Consider the following 15508-nt stretch of genomic DNA (forward strand, 5'->3'; position numbering starts at 1 on the left):
ATAATCGCCCTAATCTTTTAAATCTTGTTTCTACCTATTGTACTTGAGTTTGGCTTGATTATATGTATGTATGTTATCAGATTCAAATGAATAGCACGCAAAACAAAGTTTTCCACTGCACCTCATTACACATGGCAAAAATAAACCAAAACCTCCACACTACACCTTTCTCTCAATGTCAGCATGACAAAGGAGATAGTGGTCGACTTTGGGAAACAAAGCGGTACACATACTCCACTGGTATTGACGGTGCCGAAGTAGAGATGGTTGAAAACATCAAATTCTTAGGAGTCAATATCACCAACAACTTCTCCTGGGCCACCCATATTGAAGCAACAACCAAGCAACAACCAAGAAAGCACACCAATGTCTTTACTTTCTTAAGCGGCTTTTTCACGGGGCGACTTGACGCAAGAGTTAACCAGAGTTTAACATCGTGGGAACCTCGTGCGATAACAGTACGGCATTCGTGGACCACCGTGGACCACCGTAGCGCTAACGGCAGGTAATCGTATAACTTGGTGACTCGGGAGAAAATTCAAGCAAGTTTGAATTTCTCCAAGAGTGACTTGTACACTGGTGGTTGAGCATTGCAACATTATATGAACGTAGTGGCCAGTGCGATATCCGTGTGATATCCGTAATAACTCTTGCGGTTACCGTGGGAACTCCTGCGAACGGTGAACCCGGAAGTTGGACAGAGGGGACAGAAGGTGAGTAAAAATTGTCTTCTGTGGGATTGAATTTAAAAAATAAAGATTTGCATCCGCATATGGACATCAACTTATTCATGAGTTATGTTAATGAGATTCAAGAAAATAACTATAATCTTTAAAAGGGACTTTAAAAGGGACTTTACTGAAAGATCCCGCATTTTTATGGTCCGTGAGAAATTTTTCACATGTACTTCTTTGAGAGATACAGCTCGGAGTCCTCGCCGACTAGCGATCGATGCCTTTCCGAAGCAGGGTCCGGAACGCTACCAATCAATGTTCTCCAGAGACCCGTGTAAGGAGTGAACTGCACATGCTGGTTTAAACCGAGGACAGACACAAAAAGCTGGAGTAACTCAGCGAGTCAAGCAGCATCTCTGGAGAAAAATAGCTGATGTTTCGGGACGAGACGCATCTTCAGACTCAATTCCGATTAGGATGTCTGAAGAAGGGTCCCAATTCGAATCGCCACCTATTCTTTTTCTCCAGAGATGCTGCCTGACCTGCTGACTTACTCCAGCTTTTTATGTTTTTCTTCCCAGATCTGACTTACCTGCTGAGTTACACCAACATTTTGTGTCCTTTTGTGCGTATTAACCAGCATCTGCAGTTCCTTTAGACATTACCTAACTTCAGATTTTAGAGATATAGCGCGGAAACAGGCCCTTCGGCCCACCGAGTCCGCGCCGACCACCTATTCTTATCCGGCTTCAGAACGGTTCTTCCTTCCATTCGTTTGGGCACTGACCCGACCTACCAACCTACCTCAATGCGGACATTGGACTTTTTCCCCCTGGAACTGTCCTGAAAACATATATTCAGAACTCTGGTATTTTCCTCTTCGCTCTACCTGGTGTTCTTGTGCATGTGTCGGAGGGAACAGCAGATGCTGTCTCCTCCCCTTCCTTCACCCTCTAGCTGTCTCCTCCCACCCTCCCATCCGCCCGCCCTCGGGCTCCTCTTCCTCCTCCCTTTTTCCTTCTTTCTTTCCCCACCCCCCATCAGTCTGAAGAAGGGTTTCGGCCCGAAACGTCGCCTATTTCCTTCGCTCCATAGATGCTGCTGCACCCGCTGAGTTTCCCCAGCAATTTTGTGTACCTCCGCTGAGCTACATGTTGTGTCTATCTTCGTTTTAATCCAGCATCTGCAGTTCCTTCCTGGCCGAACCCGATTGAAAGATGAGAGGCTGGGCGATAGAGCACTGGGTGTGACAAGGATCAGGCTTCAGTAAGCAAAGTAAAGAGAGGTGGCAACGTTATGGAAATGAAGCTGGTAATCCGAATGATGGCGAGACGGTATCCTCTAATGTGTCGGAAAGAACTGTAGACGTTGGTTTGCGCCGATGATAGACACAGACATACTGGAGACAGACATAAAATACTGGACGGGCAGCATCTGGATAAAAGGAATGGGTGACGTTTCGGGACGAGACTCTGAAGATGGGTCTCGAACCGAAACGTCACACATTCCTTCTCTCCAGAGATGCTGCCCGTCCCGCTGTGTTACTCCAGCATTTCGTGTCTATCTTCCATATGCTCTGTGATGGTCATCTCGGAGTCAAGTGGCAACTCTGGTCTGTAGACACGAGGAACTGCAGACGCAGGAATCACGAGCATAACACAGAGCGTTGGACGAGCCTGACCCTTTGAGTTCCTCCATCACTTTGTATTGAAGTCAGGACTCGACATTGCTTGGCTCAGTCTCAGGCGCCAGCTAACTAGGAAGGTCGAGTCAAAGTCCAGCACTAACACTCAAGAAATAACGTTTGCGGCCTGATGTTCCCAATATTTAATTGAAATCATTAATAAAGTAAATAAATAGATACCGGTCTAATCAGTATCTACGGGATTGGACAAGCTAGATGCAGGAAGAATGTTCCCGATGTTGGGGGAGTCCAGAACCAGGGTCCCGGTTTTACAGTCTACCGTGGGAACTCTTTAACTCAGTAAAGTAAAGTAAAGTAGCCTTTATTGTCATATCAGCGCGCAGGCAGCAGTTGATTGTTGCTCTATTCAGTTTCCCAGGGGGTCGGGATGGGACTGGAGTTGGGAGGGAAAGGTGGGGGAGTCGAGGGAGAGGATGGGGAGACAGATGGGGGTGTCTTCATTTACTGGCGGCGGGTGTCTGTCACTGAAACAGGCAGGTGAGATTTCACATCCACCTTGTGTGTGCCTCTCTCTCTCTCCCTCCCTCCCTCTTACACAGGCTGAGAGACTCTGCCTCTGTGAGTGTACGTCTCTTTCTCCCCCTCTCCCACACACAGTAAGACCGAGGTACTGTGCTCAGTCCATCTGTGTCTCCCACATACACAGTATAACATGTCTCCAAATGAGCCAATTCAACCCAGGGAGGATATTTATAGTGTGTGGAAAAAAAGTGACATCATTTGTGCCACGTGATGATTTAACAACACTTCACAATGTTCATTCAAGATTTAACGGGAAAGCTCGGGAGACGGACAAGTCACTCGCACAAACAACAGAAATGCCGAGTACCGTGGGAACTCTTTATCTACCCCCCGTTATATCGTGTGATATCGTGCTAGACCACGACCACTTCACTCTGGTTACATCTTGCGTCAAGTCGCCCCGTGAAAAAGCCGCATGAGAAGGCTTAGGTAGGTTGGCATGTCCCCAACAACTCTCACCAACTTCTACCGATAGACGGCATTTTTTATTAGGATGCATCACAGCTTGGTCTGGGAACAGCTCCATCCAAGACCACAAGAAATTGCAATGAATTGTGGATGCAGCCCACACCATCACACAAACCAATCTCCTACTATTGACTCAATTTATACCTCATGCTGCCTCGGCAAGGCCAGCAGTATAATCAAGGTCGGGTCGCGTCCTAGCCACTCCCTCCTCTCCCTCTCCCCTCAGGCATAAAACGCAAACCTCCAGATTCAGGGACAGTTTCTAAACTTCAAGAGTTAGATTCTGCTCTTAAGGCTAAAGGAATCAAGGGACATGGAGTAAAAGCAGGAATGGGGTACTGATTTTAGATGATCAGTCATGATATTGAATCAGATTGAATGGTGGTGCTGGCTCGAAAAGCCGAATGGTCTACTCCAGCACCTATTTTTTTATGTTTCCGTTTCTAAACTAATTATCCAAATATGAGCCATACAAACAACTATGAAGAAATTTCCAAACATATGTACCTATTTATGTCCTAAAATATTCCATAAAGGGGCAACAAATTACCAGAAAGGATGTAACTTGCCATAATATTCAGAAATGCACAACACCGTATATAACAAAGCATTCATTATTCTGCATATTCGGACAAAATGAGGACCCATTTTATAAGTTACAAAAGTACAACCACCACATCATGTGGACTCATAGATAATGCTGGCAATCTGATCAATCTGGTCATTGTGTCTATCAGCACATTTGTAAAACATTCCTGAGCACAATCTACATAGTCATCTACCTGGCACAATACTTTCGTGATCCTGCAGTTCAAACACTCACAGGTGCATCCCTGTAGTTTAAAAATAACCCAGTCAGGCTGCATTGTACTGCGCCAGAAACCTGATCTGAACTTTTGCTCTCCTCTATTGCGCCTGCAGCAATTGAACAGTTATCTCATCACTGCTCAAATCAGTGTGAACCACTAAAACAATGTGATGGTAGCCCTATGACTGATGTTGAGGTGGCTGAGGCAATCCCAACACTGAGAGGCAGGGTGCAGGAATGCACCTTAGCTGGCTCAGCAAGTCCAGGCCAGTGCAGCAGACCAGTGTTGCAGGCCAGTGCAGGCCTTAGCCAGGCCAGTGGCTAATCTACACATTAACATGCCATCCAGTTGCTCTGCATTTTCTCATCGCCTTCTATGGATGTGGTGAAAGGCTGCTGCATCCCCTTAACATTTGACTTCCCTTGACTAAGAAAGTCAACAGGGATCATTAGCCATTGAACTTGTTACTATGGAAAAATCTCCAGGATTGTGAGAACTATGCAGCCTGACTAAAAGTAGGTGTTGTGAGCAACTTACATCGGATAGGACAGCTCGTGATGAGACCATGGGGTATGGATAGTCTGTCAACATGTGGAGCATCCACAATCAATCCCTAACAACGATTGGCACTTATTCATGGTACCAGCTTGAATGCAGTTCTAAATTTTGCATCTCAGCACTGAGAAACCGCTACACTTACTCCAGCCTGCACAATGTCAGACCTTCTTCTTCTTGCGTATGGTGTGCACAGCCTAAAGTTGTAGGACAACTATTTGATCTTATTTGATTGTGCAAGCCAGGTTGATTGCATTCGTCGAAACAGGGCGGACCACGTGAAGGTTGCAATGTCCACCGCATGTCAGACCTTACAGGCAGCCTCTGCACAGTGCCTCCATACCGAGCTATGCAGTGATGTTATCATTTTAATGGGGCTGTCCCACTTGGCGATTTTTTTAGGCAACTGCCAGCGACTGTCATAGTCGTAGCAGGTCGCCGAAAAATCAGCAACAACCTACGTCATCCTGGCGACAACCTACAGCAGCACCTACGTCAGGAGAAGTCAAGCTACGCTCATTGGCGTCAAACCCACTGTCGCCGAAAAATGTTCAACATGTTGAAAATTCAGCGGCTACCAGAAAGACACTACGACTTTTTGCGCAACTGAGGACACTACTCCCGGCGACCACCGGTGAACATGTGGCAACAAACTAGTCGCCTGTAGTTGCCTAAAAAATCGCCTTAGTGGGACAGGCCCATAACTGTTTAATTGTTGCAAGTGTTCCAGAGAGCCAAGACCTCAACCAGATTACCAGCACAGCAGTGGGCAGCAACAAAGGGGCAGGAATTTCCTTCAAGTTTCTTGCACAGCAGCACTGAGAGTTATAAATCTCTCAATATCATGTTATAATGATCCCTTCTACCATTGATTCCACAATCAATGGTAACATTGATTCTCTTTTTCTCCCTTTCCTATGGGAATGCATTTTGAGTGCAATGTAAGGTAGCAATATACTGGATCGTTTGGCCTAATTTCTACCAAGATGATTTCCCATTGCAAAGATATTCATTTTTACCTTGGGGACTTGGTTTAAAAAACAATTTCAAGAAATCCCATTATGCTGATTATTGCAAATGATGGAATATATTTGTTTGAAACATAACAAATGTCACCAATAAATAGTAATGGTAACAAAGGAGAGCACAATTAATCTTCTCTAATTGCTCTTTGAAAAGATGCAACAGGCTCTACTTCAAGCACACTGTATCATGAGCCTACAATTCTCAGCACATCTTGTGAATCTCCATAAATCTCTCCCATAAACCTATCTCCTCAATTTCTTAGTTTAAAATAAACGCTCCTCTTTATTAACACATTAACAAGAGGGAAACAAGTATTTCATCCAAAAGTCAAAATACTGGAGATGCTGGAAATCTGAAATGCTTAACAATATGAATATCATCTGTGTAACGATAAATAGAATTCATCATTCCAGTTGATATAAAAATGTTAGGGGTTATAGAGAAAATAACTCCAAGTTGCAGAGAAAAGGTGGAGAGAAAAACAACAAAGGAAAGTTCTGTGACATGATAGAGGCCATGAAATAATGAATGACACTTAAAAGTGACACTAGGTGAAGAGTGGTTAAAACTAAGTAACAATAGCATGGATTTTCTCCAATTTCCACCCACACTCCAAAGATATGTGGGCGATAGCCATAAGTTACCTCATATGTGTCAACGTGAAAGAATCTGAGGGAGTTGAAAAGAATGCAAGGAGAAAAATTAGATTAATATAAAATTAGTATAAATGGGTGGAAGTTGTGAACGGTGGGCATTTCCACCCACTGACTATCTACCCTATCCGTGCCTGTCAGGTACCCCTTAAGTCTCCAAAGCTCCAGCTTTGGGTGATACAGTGGCGCAGGTGCTGCCTCACAGCGCCAGAGACCCGGGTTCGATCGCAACCTCGGGTGCTATCTGTATGGAGTTTGCACATTTTCCTTGTTACAGCATGGGTTTCATCTGGGTGCTCTGGTTAACTCTGTTTATACAGAAGCCATTTAACCTAAAGACTGTAGGTTATTTGTAAATTTCCTGTAGGGAAAGTGGGATAACATAAAACTTGTGTGAACAGATGATCAATGGTCGGCATGGACTTGGTGGGCCGAGAAGCCTTTGTAATTACTGTATCTATTTAACCAAAGGATACAGCATTCAATGTGCAGATTGTAAAATTTGTAGAAAGATGGTATAATGCTACAACAATGACTCTTTTTGGATATACCTCTTTTTGGATAGCCAGAAATAGCTCCAATTAATCAAGCATCTAAACATCACTAACTGCCGTAAAAACTTTTGAGAGGCTAATTGATAAAACTGAAAGTAGGGCATACAATATTTATCCAATCATTCAGGCCATTGGGTTAACTATCGAGTTAAAATATACAAAGTACTATTCTAATCCAAACGTGGCATTTCCCACTAAAAGTATTCCATAGGTCAAAACAGCTTCACTGTAGTAACATCTATTGCTAGTTAGTGATTTACATTAAATAACATTAAAGTAATTTAATTTGTTTTGCTGCAGCTTTATTTAAATGTACCACCACATTGATGATACAGACCATCCCTAATATGTTTTTATAGTAAATAGTCTGAAGAAGGGTTCTGCCTGAAGTGCCGCCTATCTATGTTCTCCAGGAATGCTGCCTGACCAAGTGAGTTACTCATTCATTTGGTGTCTTCCTAATGTTTTTCTTGGCTGTACAAATCATTCAAAGAGAGTTGGTACACTCCTTTGTGGCTGCATTCTTAGTAATATCCAAAAACTTTGCTTGCTCAACTTAACTTCCTGAGTTTTTGTTTCCTTGTATTTACTTTTCATCTCTAGCCCCCGTCGACCTTTACAAAAGTGATCAAACAAAATTTTACTCAAAATTTAAGAAGATATTTTGAAAAAAACTGGAAGTAAAAACTAAACTAAACTTTAAAACATCACAAATCCAAAACAATTAACCATAGAGCAGTGCAACACAAGAGCTGGCATTTCAGCCCATGATTCTGGATTGAACATGATGCTAAATTGAACTCATTCCTTTTAATCCCTTTTACATGATCTATAGTTCCCCCATTCCCTGCATATTCATATGCCTATCTAAAAGCATCTTAAACGCCACAATTTTACATGCTTCCACCATCACCCTTGGCCATGCATTCCACTACCGCTCTGGGTAAAAACAACGTGCTAAACATCTCCTTTAAACTTTCCCCCTCTTACCTTAAAACCATGCTCTCCGGGGCTAGACATTTCTATCCTGAGAAAAAATATTCTAACCGAGTACCTTATATATACCTCATAATTTCATAAATTTCTATCAGATTTCCCCTCAGACACATGACAGGAAAAAACAATGTAAATTTGTCCAACTTCCCCTTATAGCTGATACCCTCTAGTCAAGTGTGTATGCCGGTAAACTTCTGCACCTTCTCCGAAGCCTCCACATATTTCCTGTAAAAGGACCACCTGAACGGCACACAATACTCTGAAATTCTGTGGCATTATCAAAAAAATATTCAAGTTAGTATCATTCATATCTAGTGAAGGAAGACCATGGCTATTTTAAAGCAAATGAAAAAGTTGTGTTTTTTTTTGGATTTCAAATGCATTCCAATAAAATATCAATAAATATAATTTGATTATTATCCTTCAAGATGTTACAGCACATCACATGAAGATGCAGATCTAGTTCAGATTAATATATACTGAATACCTTTTGCTTGCAAGTTCCAAGTCTACAAAATGGAGTCTCTTTTATTTCAGCTAAATCTTTCTCCTATTTAATGCCACCCATTGCACATCACTCTCTTGGTCAATCATTTTAATCCACCTACAATGACTTTCAGTGGTAATGACTAGAGCCTAAAATATCTGTTCTTAGTTGTTTATGTATTAAAAGCAATCATCAAATGTTTTTGCAATCTATTCAAGTGGTTGATAGGCCTGATCAACAGGTTCTACTGGTACTTATCAGATTTCTATGCTTAAATAATCTCAGGTTCCAGAATAATTCACATCCCCCTACATGTAAGATTATTACTGCTTGATGGGATGGATGGAGTCTCATGTTCCCCTCATTTTATACACCTCTGTAAGATCTCCTAAACCTTGGCACTCAAAGGAATAAAGTTCTAGTCTGCCAATCTTTCCCCATAACTCAGGCCCTCGAGTCCTGGCTATATCCTTGTAAATCTTCTCAGCACACTTCCTAGCTTCATGGCATCTTTACTACAGTAAGGTGATCAAACTGAATATAATTGTCCAAGATCTCTTCCAAAATTCATGAGACAAGTTCTCCCACGCACAAATTCATCCCTAATCCACTCTTGTCTTTTTAAATGCATGTATGTCTTATCCCTCAGAATCCTCTCCAGTACCTTTTCTACCACAGATGTTAGGCTTACTGGTCTATTGTTCCCTGATATATTGTTGCATCACTTCTTGAATTGAGGCACAGCATATCCACCATCCAGTTCTCTGGTACTCCACCCGTTTCTAACAAAGATTAATTTATCTCCACCAGGACTCCTGCAATTTATTCCCTAGCCTCTCAGAGTGTCCTTGGATATATCTGATCAGGCTCAGGAGATTTATCAAACATCATACATCTTAGGACATCCTGTCCGAAGAAGGATCTCAACACAAAATGTCACCCATTCCTTCTCTCCAGAGATGCTATCTGTCCCGCTGAGTTACTCCAGCATTTTGTGTCTATCTTAGGACATCCTGCACCTTCTCGACTGTAATACAGACTGTCGACAAGACATCGACCTGAAACGTCACCTATTCCTTCTGCCATAGATACTGCCTCACCCGCTGAATTTTTCCAGCATTTTTGTCTACACTCCATTAACTTCCCGTTCCCTCGTCTTCAGGTCCTTCTCCATAGTAAAAGCAGAGGAGAAATATTCATTGAGGATCTTGCCCAGCTCCTGTGGCTCCCTTATAAAATCTCTTCGAATTCTCCTTAATCCTAACTTTCAGAGTTATCTTATTCCTCCTTTTTGCCCTCCCGATTTCCTTCTTTTTTAAGCGCTTCAATCCTTTATAGTTCTCTAGATATACACTTCCTGTACCTGCCCCATGCCTCCTTCTTTCTCCTGACCAGATCCTCAATTTCACACGTCATCCAGGGTTTTTTACTCCTCGTTATCTTGCCAAACACTAAGCAGCAACATGTATACTTTGAACTCTCACTTTCACACTTTCAAAAGCATTCCACTATCAATTTGCCTGCAAAGAAACCAAATCCATAATATTTTTTAAGTTAATAGAACTGTGGTCACTGGCCCCAAAAGACTTGGTGACTGACAGATGTTGGCAATATTCTCCATCTCAATTAATGGACAGGTTTTTCAAGAGGTGGACTCGGTTGCTGGACAGTTTAATTCTCTTTCCCATTCCTACACTGACATTTCCACCCTTGGTCTCCTCCATTGTCAGAGTGAGGCTAAATGCAAATTGGAGGAACGGCATTTCATTTTTTGCTTGGGCAGCTAACAGCCCAGTGGTATGAATATTGGTTTATCTCACTTCAGGAGGCCCCGGCATTCCCTCTCTCTATCCCTCCCCCACCCAAGTCGCACTAGCTTGTCATTTTCACTCTGCAAACAGCTTACAATGGCCTGTGTCCTTTATCATCATTACTTTTTTGCATATCTTTCATTCATTATTCTTTATCTCTCCACATCACTATACCTCGTTTCCCTTATCCCTACCCAGTCTGAAGAAGGGTCTCGACCCGAAACGTCGCCTATTCCTTCTGCCATAGATACTGCCTCACCCGCTGAATTTCTCCAGCATTTTTGTCTACACTCTGAAACCAATATCAGCCAAGCCTCAGTAATCGTGCTGCAGAATAGACTATGCAAGTATTTGCGTATCCTCAGAGGCCATAACAACTCCACCCCCCACCCCCGACATCAGTCTGAAGTTCTCGACCCGAAACGTCACCCTATTCCTTCTCTCCATAGATGCTGCCTCACCCACTGAGTTTCTCCAGCATTTTTGTCTACCTTCAATTTTCCAGCATCTGCAGTTCTTTCTTACACATTTGGTTTCAGAGTGTGATCACTGTAGATTAAATACTTTTCTATTAATTCTGAAGATTAACCCTAATCCTGCAGGATGTTTGTATGGAAGGGAAGTGCGCCTTTTCTACACGATTCGCAAGGTGTTGGCGAGTCACCTTCTTGAACCACTATAGGCAATCTCTTGAAGTACTTCACCAATTCCAGTGTTAAGAGCCCCAGGATTTAGACCCAGCAACAATGTGGGAACAACAATACATTTCAAGATAGGGTGGTGTGCAACTTGGAGCAAAACGTGCAAGTGGTGGTGTTTCCATATGCCACTGTCTCCTTATCCTTCTTGGAGTGAGAGGTATTGTCAGGGTAACCAAGCCAAGCAGCCACAATGCATTTTGTACACCAACCATGGCGTAACCATGTAGGGAATGAATGCTCAGGAGGATGTCTGGGATCAAATCAACTTGGCTGCCTTGTCCTAGAAAGTGCTGGGCATATTGAAGTTGCAATCATGCAGGCATATGAGGATATTAGATCACATTCTTACCTTGTGATTTTTAGGTGGTGGAAAGGATCTTAAGTGTCAGCAAGTAAATGGCTTACCGCAGGATATCCTGTCCCCAATCCGTTCTCACACATATTGCAACCACAGTGTGCCGATTTTGGAGCATTGGAATACTTAGAGTGGTGGATGAAGTGGCATCGAGCAAACCACTTTGTTCCTCATGGTGTTAAGTTGGCACATCCAACAGGCATAAACAATTTTTTTTTGTGTTAGATTCAACTCCCACCAGTGGAGAGTTCTCCTTTTGATTTGCAATTACTCTAGTTTAATTTAATCTGCATTAAGGCAAACATAAGATTGCTTCTGAAAATTGAACAATTTTTTGCATGTGCCATTGGAGGAAGATTTTCAATGGCATTCACAGTTCAACACTTCCAGAGCTTTTCTGCTGCAACACATGTAAACCATTGATAATATCAGGAACCATTCTCAGCACTATAGGTGATCTAGCATCAATTGATATCAAACCTAAAGGATGTTTGGTAAAGTGGCCAGGCAATTGTGGGACTGATCACATCATTTCTCCAATGGTGGCATTGACACTGTGGTGGAGGAATTGGACAACGGAAATATATTCCAATGCTGCAGATCAGCTTTCCTCATCAATGTCTGTTCTAACAGACACACCAACAACAGTGCAATAGTTATCATTTTACATCATGTAGAAACATGACTAGATTCTTCCAGTGCATTACCTTCACAGTAGAATAGTGTTGTTTCATTATTAACGCAAAATATACTAATATTCTGCTCATACAGGGCAGAATCAGGCCCTTTGACCCATCATGTTTCTACTGCTAATCAAGTACCTATTTATACTAATCTCAATTTCCAGCAAATAGCCTGTAGCATTTTAAACCATGGAATCTCAATCCTCCTCAAAATACTTCTTACATGCCTGCCTCCACCACACTTCAAGAGTGTGTTCCAGATTTCAGCCACTCTTTTCCTCGAAATCCCAAGCTTTAAATTTAAACATTCTTATCACTGATTATTAATTTATTACATTATTGATTATTTTATATTTCTTTGGGTGTTATTGCATTAGTGGACATAAAGACGCAGCAAGAATTTCATTGTTCTGTTGTCAGTACATATGACAATTAAACTCTCTTGACCTTTAACAGTTGATACATAGGCTCTATAGTTGGACGTGGCACAGCACACCTTCAGTCAAGTTTTGAATTTACACACTCTTATCAGAATTATACAGTGCCCTCCATAATGTTTGGGACAAAGACCCATCATTTATTTATTTATTCTGTACTCCACAATTTGAGATTTGTAATAGAAAAGAAAATCGCATGTGGTTAAAGTGCACATTGTCAGATTTTAATAAAGGCCATTTTTATATGTTTTGGTTTCACCATGTAGAAATTATAGCAGTGTTTAGATATAGTCCCACCATTTCAGGGCACAATAATGTTAAGAACACATGACTTCAAGAGTGTTTGTAATTGCTCGGGTGTGTTTAATTGCCTCCTTAATGCAGGTATAAGAGAACTCTCAGCATCTAGTCTTTCCTCCAGTCTTTCCATCACCTTTGGAAACTTTTATTGCTGTTTATCAGCATGAAGCACAAAGTTGTGCCAATGAAAGTCAAATTGTGCGATTGTGCGACTGAGAAACAAGAATAAAACTGTTAGAGACATCAGCCAAACCTTAGGCTTATCAAAATCAACTGTTGGAAACATCGTTAAGAAGAGAGCACTGGTGAGCTTACTAATCACAAAGGGACTGGCAGGCCAAGGAAGACCTCTACAGCTGATGACAGAAGAATTCTCTCTATAATAAAGAAAAATTCCCAAACACCTATCTGACAGATAAGAAAAACTCTTCAGGAGTCAGGTATGGATTTGTCAATGGTCACTGTCTGCAGAAGACTTCATGAACAGAAATACAGAGGCTACACTGCAAGATGCAAACCACTGGTTAGCTGCAAAAATAGGATGGCCTGGTTACAGTTTGCCAAGAAGTACTTAAAAGAGCAAACAGAGTTCTGGAAAAAGGTCTTGTGGACTGAGGAGACAAAGATTAACATATCAGACTGATGGTAAGAGCAAATGGAGGAGGGAAGAAACTGCCCAAGATTCAAATCTGCGAAACACGATAGTGGGGTGTTAATGGCCTGGGAATGCATGGCTGCTGAAGGTACTGGCTCACAGTATCTTCATTGGTGATACAACTGCTGATGGTAGTAGCATAATGAATTCTGAAGTGTATAGACACATCCTATCTGCTCAAGTTCAAACGAATATCTCAAAACTCATTGGCCGGCGGTTCATTCTACAGCAAGACAATGATCCCAACCATACTGCTAAAGTAACAAAGGAGTTTTTCAAAGCTAAAAAATTGTCAATTCTTGAGTGGCCAAGTCAATCACCCGATCTGAACCCAATTGAACATGCCTTTTATATGCTGAAGAGGAAACTGAAGGAGACTAGCCCTCAAAACAAGCATAAGCTATAGATGGCTGCAATACAGCCTGGCAGAGCATCACCAGAGAAGCCACCCAGCAACTGGTGATGTCCATGAATCGCAGACTTCAAGCAGTTATTGCATGCAAAGGATATGCAACAAAATATTAACATGACTACTTTCATTTACATGACATTGCTATGTTCCAAACATTATTTTATGGTGCCCTGAAATGGGGGGGGGGGGGGGGGGGCTATGTATAAACACTGCTGTAATTTCTACATGGTGAAACCAAAATGTATAAAAATGGCCTTTATTCAAACCTGACAATGTGCATTTTAACCACATGTGATTTTTTCTATTACAAATCTCAAATTGTGGAGTACAGAGGCAAATAAATAAATGATGGGTCTTTGTCCCAAACATTATGGAGGGCACTGTTTCTCTTATCTGCCCTCGCGTACATATAAACAGTATTAAACATCACCCTACACCGGGTAACAAAGAATTGGGGCAGGGACTACACTGAGATATTGATATTTTGGCCTTCACCCTAAGTCGGGATGCACAGAGTATATTGTCATATTATTACACTGACAATCATCTGCAAGGTCTGTAGTCACAGATGCATTAAGTACACAACCCCATCCAGATGGAAATACACTTGCTCGCCCTCAGTTCGGGATGCTGTTGTGTACTGTCTTCATTTAGATAGGAATACATTATCCTTGGCCCCCAATCGGGGATGCAGTGTTGACACCGCCGCATTAAAACACTGCCCTCACCTCCAATTTGTGGTTGATCTGGAAGACGGTCTGCGCCTTGTGGCACAGCTGAGCGAAGCAAGAGCTGAGCGCCGTCATCTTCTGGCGGCCCTCATACGTGATCTCGGACTGATCGGGGTCGATCTCGCCCAGCAGCAGGTCCACGTCCACGAAGGCCTTGTCGAACTCCTTCTCCAACACTTCCAGCCAGCGGAACATGGAGGGGCCGGGACCGGGGCCGGAGCCGGAGCCGGAGCCCGCCCCAGCACCAGCCGCCGGCGCCTTCGTGCCCCCAGCCATAGAGGCCATGTTTGCCGCTGCGATGGGAAGAGAGCACGGGCGGCGGTTGAAGGAAACCCTGATCCTGATCTCTCTCCCTCCCTCTCTTCCTCTCAGCGGCACCGCCTCCAGTTCCGGTTGTCAAGGGCCGGCGCTCGATTGCTCCCTCCTGCCACCTCTCCGCAGCCAGTGGCCGGCCGAGTGATCGAGCGGTTGCCGTGGAAACGGGGGACGGGGACGTGAGGGGAAGGGGCGGGGGTTGTGTAGCGTCACCAGACGGGGGGAGGGGCAGGGGTTGTGTGGCGTCACCAGACACGGCAGGAGGGGCGGGGTTGTGAGGCGTCACCAGGCGGGGGGGGGGGGGGGGGGGGGTGGAGGGGGGCAGGGTTGTGTGGCAACACCAGGGGGGGGGGGTGGAGGGGGGCAGGGTTGTGTGGCATCATCAGGCCCTGTGATGTCACTGATGCGGAGACAATTCCCAGGCGAGGAGCAGCAGCAGTGTTGGGGACGGACAGACGGAGCATCAACCTGAAGTTGCTGAAGATAAGTTTTCATAAGTTTCATGGATGCAACATAATTTCCTCAAACTCAACAGCGATAAGACAGAATTCCTCCTCATAAGCTCCAAAGCCACACTCAGCAAAATCAATAACCCCACTCTCACCATCGACGGCACCACTGTCTCCCCATCTCCCCAGGCCCGCAACCTTGGCGAGATC

General features: G+C 43.4%; 1 protein-coding gene across 2 annotated transcripts in view; it reads right to left on the reverse strand.

The window, feature by feature from the left end:
• gopc (golgi associated PDZ and coiled-coil motif containing) overlaps positions 1–14993 on the reverse strand; it is a 37586-nt gene extending 22593 nt beyond the window's left edge. Inside the window, exon 1 of one of the 2 annotated variants that reach the window (XM_033021163.1) lies at positions 14532–14993. In XM_033021163.1, the coding sequence (XP_032877054.1) occupies positions 14532–14819 (288 nt within the window). In that variant the 5' untranslated portion in view covers positions 14820–14993. The remainder of the gene's footprint in view (positions 1–14531) is intronic. The other variant, XM_033021162.1, reaches the window with a different exon arrangement.
• Positions 14994–15508: the final 515 nt, after the last annotated feature.

The sequence above is a fragment of the Amblyraja radiata genome, chromosome 5, assembly GCF_010909765.2.
Source record: "Amblyraja radiata isolate CabotCenter1 chromosome 5, sAmbRad1.1.pri, whole genome shotgun sequence".
NCBI lineage: Eukaryota > Metazoa > Chordata > Chondrichthyes > Rajiformes > Rajidae > Amblyraja > Amblyraja radiata.